The 10,544-nt window shown below is 46.5% G+C and overlaps 2 protein-coding genes across 6 annotated transcripts in view; both read right to left on the reverse strand.

Moving 5' to 3' along the window:
- Positions 1–2,102: 2,102 nt before the first annotated feature.
- Positions 2,103–5,026, reverse strand: HOXD9 (homeobox D9). 5 transcript variants are annotated; one of them, XR_009418778.1, is made up of 4 exons: positions 3,841–4,726; positions 3,108–3,274; positions 2,556–2,670; positions 2,103–2,328 (listed from the first exon to the last, which is right to left on the reverse strand). XR_009418778.1 is itself a non-coding variant. In XM_059476023.1 (3 exons), exons 1-3 carry the CDS (start codon positions 4,502–4,504, stop codon positions 2,665–2,667), a joined length of 837 nt encoding a protein of 278 aa, XP_059332006.1. In that variant the 5' UTR covers positions 4,505–4,726; the 3' UTR covers positions 2,103–2,664. The 5 variants fall into 5 exon arrangements, 4 of the variants coding, with proteins under 4 accessions (XP_059332006.1, XP_059332007.1, XP_059332008.1 ...); XM_059476023.1 differs by having other exon boundaries at positions 2,103–2,670; XM_059476024.1 differs by lacking the exons at positions 2,103–2,328; positions 2,556–2,670 and adding an exon at positions 4,895–5,026 and having other exon boundaries at positions 2,917–3,274; positions 3,841–4,455.
- A 3,240-nt stretch (positions 5,027–8,266) lies between these two features.
- Positions 8,267–10,544, reverse strand: part of HOXD10 (homeobox D10) — a 2,759-nt gene continuing 481 nt past the window's right edge. Inside the window, exons 1-2 of the mRNA XM_059476208.1 lie at positions 10,284–10,544; positions 8,267–8,885 (exon numbers count right to left, since the gene is read on the reverse strand). The exon at positions 10,284–10,544 is cut by the window's right edge and continues 481 nt beyond it. Coding sequence (XP_059332191.1) covers positions 8,608–8,885; positions 10,284–10,544 — 539 coding nt within the window. The 3' untranslated portion in view covers positions 8,267–8,607. The remainder of the gene's footprint in view (positions 8,886–10,283) is intronic.

A 10,544-nucleotide genomic window follows, 5' to 3' on the forward strand; every position in this document is an offset into this window, starting at 1 on the left:
GCTGCCTGCACTGGGGTTGGGTCCCTTCTTTTTTCTTCCTTTTTCTTCCTTTTTCTTCCTTTTTCTTCCTTTTTCTTCCTTTTTCTTCCTTTTTCTTCCTTTTTCTTCCTTTTTCTTTCTTTTCTCCTTTTTTTTTTTCCTCTCCCCCCCCCCCCCCCCCCTTAAGTGCCATTTTCTCTTAGCACGTTTCGGTGACCCTCTTTTATTTTTTTGCCAGAGCTATAATTAACTGCATACAAAGAATGCGCCTCGTTTACACATGGCAGCCAGGAAAGACGCCTGTGCTTTGAAGACGACTGCTATCGCGTTTTCGATCATGTTCCCCCACATATTACAGCATTAAATCTCCATGTGTGGTAGTTTCAGAGTTATACGTTTTTGTATTGAAGATGTTATTTTGTTTGCCCGCGCTTTTATGTATTTATGGATTGATTTATGTAAACAAAAGTAAAGATGAATCTTTGTTCACCCCCTCCTTCATCACACATGCCTGTGAATTATTCGGTATAACGCGTGTGCACGAGACTGTGCATATGTGAAAACATATATTAACACAACCAACGGGCAGGAGTTAAAATATTCTGTTTGACACTAAAAGTAATTTCCATAGATGAACTGCGTTTCATCGATCGAGATGTTTGGTTTTCTTTCTGCCATTTTGAAATAAATGCACGGGATATTAAAAACAGGTAAACAAAAGGAAAAAATATACGAGGTTACATGTGTCAATCTGCTTGATATGAAATATTAAAAGATGGTGTGGGCTTGGTGAAAATTTCTTAACAGAGCCTCTGCTGCGATCAACACAATGCAGTTTTGTGTACAAGAATATTGTTTATGTGTTGTTACAGATCACACACACACACACATCCCACCCACCCCCCCCCCCCCCACCATGGGTATTTGCGAAAATATTGAGGTTGGCATCATAGGATTCATTGCAACAGAATATCCAATGAAATACATTTCAACAAATAAGTGGACTTCGTAAAATCTCTGTTTCGTGACCTTCAGGTCCTTTTTGAGTCTGTTGCCTTGGCCCAATGCTGACATACTGAAATTTATAGTCCAAGGTTTTAAGACCTAGTTTGTCTGCATTTTTTTGCCTTTTTTCCCCCCTAACAAACACAAACATCAAAATAAGGTGCTTTCAAAGAAAAGTGCCATAGCATATCGTAAACTCATTAGGTCCAGACGTCTAGCCATCTCAATGGTTTTATTATACCACGGTTCTTCCTGTTTTAAAAGAATTATAGGTATCTTCTCGACAATGGATGGGAAGCAATGCAACACCTTTTCCTGGCGGTGCATGCTTTTGCTTTCTTTTTTCTTTTCTTTTTTTTTTTTTTTTTTATATATTCACAGAGGTAAAAAACATTAAACACCAGGTCTCTCAGCTCTCCCCTTAATCTTGAATTAACCGAACTGCTCGTAAATATTTACGGGTCCTTCATTTTAATGGTTGCTCTTTAAACAAAGCATTTTTTACAATGAACTTCATCTCAATTATCTTGATAAAGTCATGTGTGTTTATAAATGCAGAAGGCATGAGGCGCGTCGCTAAATGAGCTCTCGCCAACAAAGCCGAGCGTTTGGCAGCAGCCGTGTCCCCTCCAGAGCTTCCAGCCTCCCACTTAAAGAAAGCAGAGGCTAGAAGCGACCCAGTAAGGAAAAAACCCAGGAATAAAACCCATGTTTAACCGAATAGGCATCACTGTGTGCCCTTGGCTCCTGCGGGCCGGCGTGGAAGCATTTCCTGACCGACCCCAAGGGATCGCTGCCGTTTGTGGAAGCGCTGGTACCTGAGGGCCGGGCACGGCGCGGCCCCTCGGCGCTGGCCCCTGGCAGCAGCTGCGGCTCGGGAGCCGGGGCAAGGTGCCGGAGGTGCTGCTGGCCAGCTCGGCCTTTCCCGCCCTCCCGGCCTTTCCCGCCATCCCGGCCTTTCCCGCCACCCCGGCCTCTCCCGCCACCCCGGCCTCTCCCGCCGGCCCGGCCCGCGGACGCTGCGCGGGGCTGCGCGCAGGGCGGGCGGCGCGGGGCGCATCGCGAGGGGCGCACAGATTTCTGCTCTCACCGCAGCGCTGTCGTTGGGTCACGGCAGACTTTATTGTGTAATAAGTGACAACAATTACAAGAGGTCCGTGCCGGAGCACGGAGCGAGCGGGTAATGAGTACAAGAGCACCGCGGGCAGGGACGGCAGCGCCGGGGCACCGGCAGGGCCAGGCCTACGGCGAGCGGCTCCGAGCGTGACACAGCTCCTAACAGTGCACTAAGGGGGGGAAGCAGCTCGTGGCCTCTCTGTGGCATCTATTGCGAAGGATTCAGACCTAGAAAGCAGAAGTTTGGGGAAAGATTTCCTCTTAGTAGGTCGTGGACAGCACAGCAACCCCCATTGATTTAAGCGGCTGTAATTTAATACGTATTTTATTACCGTAATTATAATTAATTTCCTTACCTTTATTTTGGCAAAATAACTATCTAGTCTACATCACTTTTAAGAAACATGTCAAACATTTAACATCAGATAGAGTTCCCAAAGCTAACGTGCACTCACAATATTGTCATCTAAATGGTCTGGGAAGGAGGAGGGGAGTATCAAGAGACTGAAAAACACGTTGTCGAGCAAGACAAAATTTCCGGAAATACCTGACACAGACCACGTTTCACTTCTACCAAGGAAAAAAAAAAAGAAAAAAGAGAAAAGAAAAAAAAAAAAACGCGATTGATTTAAAATCCCTGGGGTGGAGTGGCGCAGGAGGAGGAGGAGGAACGTATGGGGGGGCTAAGGGTGCAGAGAAAGAATAAAACCAAACCAAAAAAAAAAAAAAAAAAAAAAAGGACAAACCAAACCACAACCAAACCCCCAAAAACCCCCCGCACAACCAAACAAAAACAAGCAGCCACAACCCAAAACCAAAAAAAAAAAAAAAAAAAACAACAAACCCTCAACAACCAAAACCCCACACTGCCCCGATAAAAATCCAAACTCAAAACTAAATCAATAGTCTCCAACTACGTTTCCACCCCAGCGTTATTCTCCTTTATTGCCTTTCTCCTTGTTCATCTTTTTCATTTTCATTCTTCTGTTCTGAAACCAGATTTTGACCTGTCTCTCTGTGAGGTTTAAAATCCTAGCTACTTCGTAACGGCGGTCTCGGGTGAGGTACATGTTAAACAGAAATTCCTTTTCCAGTTCCAGAGTTTGATACTTTGTGTAGGGACAACGCTTTTTCCTCGTTGAACGAGCGTGGATCCAGTTTGCTGCAGGGTTATCTGGAAGAAGGGAGGTATATAGGGAACGGGGAGGGGGGGGGGAGAGAAAGGTCGTTAAATTAATTTAACGAAGGATGGACTGTTTTCACAACTTTGGAGGAATTATCATAAAAGCCTTAATGCCCCAGTCTGTTTACTGTACAAATGATGTCTTGATGGTAGGTGGTTATGTGGAGTCTTTTATGGGTGCTTGTTGCTGCTTGCGCTGGGGTAGGCGTCTAGACGTTTTTATAGGTTAGTAAAACTATCAGTTTTGCACATTCGAGCCTTACAGGTTTCGGCAATAAATCAAAGGGGCAATTTCTTTCTTTCTTTCTCTCTCTCTCGCTTTCTTTCTTCCTTCCTTGCTTACTTCCTTTCTTACTTTCCTTCCTTCCTTCCTTCTCTCCTCCTCTCTTTTTTTCTTTCTTTCTTTTTCTCCCTCTCTCTCTCTGCCGTTATTCCTCTCTATTTCCCCCACTCCCCGTTTTGTTTTGATTGTCTTTTTCTTTTATTTTCTTTTTCTTGTCTTTCTTTCTTCATTTTTTAGGTTTTTTTGAGGGTTTTTTTGGTTTTTTTTTACTTACTTGGGTCAAGTTGCTGCTGCTTCTCCTCTTTCAGATCGCTGCTCGGGCTGGGGTTGTGGCTGCAGGCGGCGGGCTCCTTGGCGCTGCCGGCAGGCGCTTTCTCCCGGGACTCCTGGAGGAAGGAGCTGCACGTGTACTCGGGCACACCGATCCCCTGGGACTCCCGAGACGAGGAGCATTCAGTCCTTTTGGAGGAGGAGGAAGAGGAGGAGGAAGACGAGGAGGTGGCTGCTCCCGTCTCCGGCTTTATCCCGTAGTGGCGCCCGTTGGAGGAGCCGGAGCCGGACGCGGAGCCGCCGCCGCTGCTGCCTCCGCTGCCGCCGCCGCCGCCGCCGCCGCCCGGGAAGCCCGGGAAGGGCTCGATCCAGGAGCGCACGTAGCGGCCGGCGTCGGCTGCCCCTAAGTGGGGCTGGTGCATGTAGGGGTGGTAGATCCCGGTCATTGCCGCAGACGGCTGATGGTGAACAGTGGACCAGGAGGTGGAAAACACGGTGGATTTTGGTGCAAAGCTACAAGAGGAAAAATCTGAACTCTCTGCAACACCTGATGGCCTGGAGGTCGCACTGTGACCTCCCTGGACGAATCTACTCCCATAAACTTCTTCGCTTTCATGGCCTATGAGAGAATCGACATAATAGTTACTTATGGTGCCACTAGACGACATTTTAGGCTCCCCTCTTAGTCATATAAAAGGTTACACTGTTAACTGTATATGATACCCTCCCGGAGAACAATCGTAGTATTTTGCAGACTGCAACCCTCAACCATTGGTTGTGGAGCCCACGTGATCATATTTACCAATACTGCGAGTAAATCAATCCGCTAAACTGGGGCTGCTGTGATTAAAAAAAAATCATCATCAACAGCGGCCCCGCACAGCGCTCCGCACCGCCCGCGCCCCCGCACGGCTCGGGGCCACCCGTCCTGCCCTGCCCTGCCCTGCCCTGCCCTGCCCGCCCTGCCCGGCCTGCCGTGCCCGGCGTGCCCGCTGTGCCCGGTGTGCCCCCTGCCCGCCCGGCCTGCCCGGCCCTCCCCGCTCTCCCGCCTGCCCTACTTGCCCGCCTGTCTGTCCGCCTGTCTGTCCTGCCGGCCCGGGCGCGGCGGGCGTGGCCGCGCTGGCTGCCCACGGCCGCGGCGGGTGCGGACTATTTCTTCACCTTCGCTGAGCGATTTCTGCCATTCATTTCTTAATCAATGAGAGGCAGGGTGTTTAAATAAATCCAACAGCCTTGGCTTGCTAATCACACTCCAAGCTGCTGAGGGAACCCGCTGGGAAAGGGGGATTCTTGCCTGTAAAAACAAACCATCGCAAGCTGGGACTGTAACGACTTCTCATAAAACAGGAAAATGTTACAGTAAAAGCACATTGCGGTACTTCCATATTTCAGAGCATGTGCGGCTATTATTATCCGCTCCCCTCACCCCCGGACAGAAAGTTTCCCTGGAAAGGATACACTTTTAAAAAGAGATGCCCATTGTGTTGTTTTAAAACAGGTGGAAGACCTCTGTAATGATTTTATGCCTTTCAATAAAAATTTTATGAGGTGTATTTGATTATAGATTAATGTGTCCCTAATAAAATGGACGGATGGAAACAGCAAAGCCTCTGTCTCCGAGCACGACTGACGTGTGGCTGAACACATGCTCCTCTATCTGCGGAACTTTGGGGCTACACAGCCTTCACACAGCCCCCCTTTCGGGTGTGCAGCGCGGCCCGGCAGGGACGCGGGCACAGACAGCGCGGAGCAGGCGGCGCGGCCGCGGGCAGGGCCGCACGGGCGGGCGGGCTGCGGGCCGCGGGGCTGGCGCTGACCCCAGCCGGCCGGCAGAGCTGTCTCCTCCGCCCCTAGCTCAGGGGGAGCCACGTTCAATGCCTGCGTGACCGGTTTTTTGCCCCCTTCGCTTTCTCTTGCATGCCTTCCCTCCCCAGCCTTCCCTTCCCTCCCGGCCTGGTTTTTCCTGCCCGAGCGAAAGGACGCCCCGTTAGTACTAAAAAGTGGATTACCCGTGGTCTTCTGCCCACGCCTGCTTCCCCGGGCGAGGGACGGTGGCTGTGTCGGGATCTGGAGGAAACGCAGAGAGTTAGTGGCGGGCCCGCAGCACGGCCCGCCGGGGGCACGGACAGCAGCGCTGGGAAAACACTTCCTACTCGCGGGCCGTTATGAGGAAGGGACTGAAATTCCTGTTTATTTAATGATTTATTGCTCTCCTAGGTTGTTTTCTTCCTTTTTTCCCTTTTTTTTTTCTTTTTAATTTTTTCCTTTTCCTTTACTCTTTTTTTTTGTGTGTGTGTGTCATTTGGCTTTAGCATTTTCTTCTGCCATTTTATAATTTCTATTACATCGTTTTCTAGAAGCTGGGTTTGTGATATGGCAAAGAATTGCCCCTCGCTTCAAAGAGATATAAATTGGTAAAGCAGGCAGATTAGAGTTAGCCTCATTTTTACATGTTAAACTCTTGGTATGGAGCCAGCTATTTACTTCTCACTGCCGAAACTTCTATGGTGGTGTAGCGAGTACCTTTAAAGGAAAAGAAAAGGCCGTGCGAATGTATGCAATATTTACGGGGTTGTTTTGTGGGTTTGGGGTTATTGGGGGGGATATTTTTTAAGCATCGTTTCGATGTTTGTTTTCGAAAAGGGAAGGAGCACAAAGTACCTAGGTGCTTGCGGCTCTCGCAGCTCCAAAATGATGATGCCTTGGTTGGAGGAATATATAGCCTCTTCCCTCTGAGTAAATGTGCACATGAGGAAGTACTGGATTAAATTAAATATCAGCGACGAAAGAGCAAACAGAATACCACCAACAGCATTATGAGCAGTGTCTGTCACCAAGTCGCACAATATTGGCACTATCTTGAGTTTTATTTCTAGATTTAGAAAGAGCTTAGGGGAGAAATGGGCGTTGATTGTGAGCAAGCTGGTTTCCCAGCGCCAGCAGTAGCCACGCTACTTTTGCAGTGCCCGTTTGAAGGTGAAAGTATGCCCAAGCATTTGCACTTCAGTTTGAAGTCATGTTCATTTGCAAGCTATTTGCAGTTCTACTGAGTATATGTGCTCGCATTCGCCCGCTCCCAGCACACGTACCTTCCTCAGCTGCCAGCGCAGAGCCCTGCTAATACTATTTTTCAGCTATGTACAGAAAGGGTTAAGAGTCGTGAACGTCATTAGCTGGATGTGTGCTACTAAAATGGAATTGCGCGAAATAAAACGATCTCTGAGCAAACAGAAACGGTGCAGGGTGACAAAAGTGGGTCTGAAGAGGCTGGTGTACTTTTGTGAGCACGCCTGGGAGGGTTTCTGCTCGAAAAAAGCCAACCTCGCCAGATGCTGGCAATGTTTTGAGGGAATATTTTTTCCATCCACGGTCTTCTGAAAGCTGTTGAGCCGACCGAAAACCGAGCTCCTTAACATTTACTTATACCTAGCTTTGCATTTATTATGGAGGTTTTTTGTTGGTTTTTCCTTTTTCTTTTCTTTTTTTTTTTTTTTTAGTGAGCAAAGATATGAAATCAAAGTCTGCACATTGTAAGCACGGAGGGAGTGATATTTTTTAAATCAACGTATGAACATCAAATAAAATGACACACATATTCCTGACAGCTTGTAGTAGAAAGATATTTTTATCACTTACCATTTACGAGTTGTATGAGTTGATTGGATGAGGATGTCCAGTTAAGTCATAATATTTTACAACTTTTTTATCCGTCCTCTTTTTTTTTCTTTTTTTTTCTTTTTTTTTTTTTTTTCTTTTTTGTTTGGTTTGGTGTGGGGTTTTTTAGTTTTTTTTTTTTTTTTTTGGTTGTTGTTCTTTTTTTTTTTTTTTTTGCATTCAGTTTGTCAGACTGCGAACATCACACAACATTTTATCAAGTAATCAGTTGTTTACAGATACATTTATAAATTAATTTGGTATACATCATTTCCTGGCCCAGTCTCCACCCCACCCCGTAGGGAAAAGAAAAAAAAAGAAAGGAAGGGGGAAAAAATGGAGGAAAAGAAAGAAAGAATGCCAGGCAAACTCACACAAAGACCAGAATATGGTAAAAAAGGTATACCAGTCCAAAAAGCTGTTGACAGAGAGAGATCAGGAGACCAACCTGTATCCGTGCTTCAAACATTTGTAGAAAACCAAAGGAACCGCAGTAGTTTACAGAGTTTATTGCATTATACATGCAAACAGAACATGCACAAGTAGGACAATTTGCTGCTGAACGACTACTATTCCACATATGCACCACAAGGAAATGTCTACAATGGAGAAGAAGGAAATATTCCATTTTACGAAGGACAATCTCTAAGTTCATTTGAGAGGATAGTTACATTATAATGTGCTTCTCTTTCCCCCCGCCCCCACAGTTTCCCCCCACTCTTTTTCTGAAAGTATTGAATGTACTCAAAATGTTATGGCCCGTGTAACAGCCCCACATAAATACCATTTTGTTAGTAAAAACATGAAAAAGTCACATTGCTTGGATGTTCGACAGTTCCAATAAGTTAAGACCAAATGATAATATTCAATAATAGTTACCCTGCATTACGATGAGAACAAAAATAAATTACACGTGCTAGGTTTTATATATACTCATCATAGTAATACATATTCACTTGCAGCGCTAAAAGAAGGACGAAGAGTCACATTCTATCAGAAAACAAAACAAAACAAAACAAAACTGGAAAATGCCGGGTTTTGCCAGAGTCTCTCCTGCCTTTATCAAGTGGTGGTGCTGTGCCCATTCCTCACTGGTGCCCCCCCCCGGGGTTAGGGTTTAAGAGAAGGTCAGATTAGCGGTCAGTTCCCGGATTCGGTTCTCCCTGCTCATCTTCTTGAGCTTCATTCTGCGGTTTTGAAACCAAATCTTGACCTGCCTGTCAGTGAGGTTTACGCTCTTACTGATCTCTAGACGGCGCTCTCGAGTGAGATACATATTGAATAAGAACTCTTTCTCTAATTCCAGTGTTTGGTGTTTAGTATAAGGACACCTCTTCTTTCTGCCACTCTTTGCAGTTAACCAATTGCTTGTTGGAGTATCAGACTTGATTTCCTCTATCAAAATCAAAGAAGAAGAAGAAAAAAAAAATCAAAAATACCTCAGACTGTTAGAGTGTACCCTTGGCCATGACCCCTCCTCTGCAGTGTCTGGCAGATATGGTGGATGTGGGCATTGCCCAGCGCCCGGCTGAGGCGTGGGCTCAGCCAGGGGACCTGCGGCCAGGCTGGGCTCGCCTGTCCCCAGCCCTGCGCCCTGCCCTGCGGCCACCCCGCTCTCCTGCTCCTGCCAGCAAGGGTCTCGCAAGTTTTCGGCCGGCGTTTAACATTTCAACAATATTTAACCTGCCGTCCGCCCCATGGACACATCTAAACGGGTCTAGCCTCGCCATGGCCGACCCGGGCTCCCACGACAATTGCCACGGAAATATTCCAATTACAAAATAGGCTCGCACTGTATTTTGAAGCAGCATCCCCACACACATCAGCTGAATCACGCAAGCACACCTATAAACAGATATAGACATTTCCCAGGCAAAATAATATACAAGAAATTACGACCCCCTGTCTCGGATTTTTTTTCTTTTCATTTTCCTTTTGGGTTTTCTTTTCCCCACCAGAAAGAAATCTTCCCCACATGAAGCTAGACCTGTACTACTAAACATAATTGAGATAAAGAAATTCTCAATGCACACAGAGGATAAAAATTGACCTAGAGGTTGCAAAGTACATTTTGATAGCAGAAAATTTCTCGTTTTGGGATTCTTCGATACACGCCGTTCGAAAGAAAGGCGTTAGTGCACTTTAAAATGGAAAATAAAATCAGATGCCACCACTTTCAGGTTTCAAAAGCATTTCAAAATACTGGTGCACTTTTGGAGACCAAGCCAAGGTTATCTAAAGCACCACATTGAAATATTCCACCCTTGGACCAGGCAGATAGCGGGCTGCTGTTTTCATTGTGCATTTCTTTCCAACTTTACCCAGTCTGGTAGCACCTATTCCTCACCTATTTTAAGAGGATCGTAATTAACTTTAAATGCAATCAAACCGCAGTAAGGCTCAGTGGAAAAAAAAAAAAAAAAAAAAAAAAAGGCGAAATACAACGAGAGAAAAGTTGAGCTGCTCGTATTTTACAACCTCCAGACCCGCTTTTTTTAGAGGTATGGGGCTGCTTTTGGCTGCTGCAGCGCATTACGGAGCACACGGCTATATTCCCCGCATCACAGAGGCTGTCTGCGTGCACGGGAGAGGCAGATCTCTACGGAAAATCTTTGGACCGTTTTGTGAAGCATTTTTGCCTGCCAAAATCTTCAGAGAGACAGCACCTGCAGCCCGATACTCCTTAGCATTAAATGTGATGGCTGTGATGCTCGTTAGTATATTCGAGCGTGCTTTATGGTGCTGGCGTGTTGGAGTTACACCACGGCACGGCTTAAACTCGGTAATACAGACCTTTACTCTCCTTCTCCTGGACTTCTGGGCTGGACACGGAGCCTTCGGGCAGACAGCTCCGCTCCTCTTGCAACGTGGACTTGGGCTCGGGACTTTCCACTTGAGAGACTTTAGCGGTGCTGTCTTGGTTGTTCGGGTTTTCATTCATTTTCTTTTCCAGCTGAAGTTGAGCAGATATCTGCGGTTTGGAGCTGCCGCGAGGGTTTAACTGTAACATTACAGTTGAACTCGTTTCAGGGCTATTATTGTACTCTTGGGTTT

The sequence above is a fragment of the Ammospiza nelsoni genome, chromosome 7, assembly GCF_027579445.1.
Source record: "Ammospiza nelsoni isolate bAmmNel1 chromosome 7, bAmmNel1.pri, whole genome shotgun sequence".
NCBI classification, from domain to species: Eukaryota; Metazoa; Chordata; class Aves; order Passeriformes; family Passerellidae; genus Ammospiza; species Ammospiza nelsoni.

Coding starts and splice junctions, on each gene's coding strand:
- HOXD9 (XM_059476022.1), bottom strand. CDS start 4,504: ATGTCGTCTAGTGGCACCATAAGTAACTATTATGTCGATTCTCTCATA. Junction 3,275..3,840: donor GCAGCAGCAACTTGACCCAA/GTAAGTAAAAAA, acceptor CCCTTCTTCCAG/ATAACCCTGCAGCAAACTGG.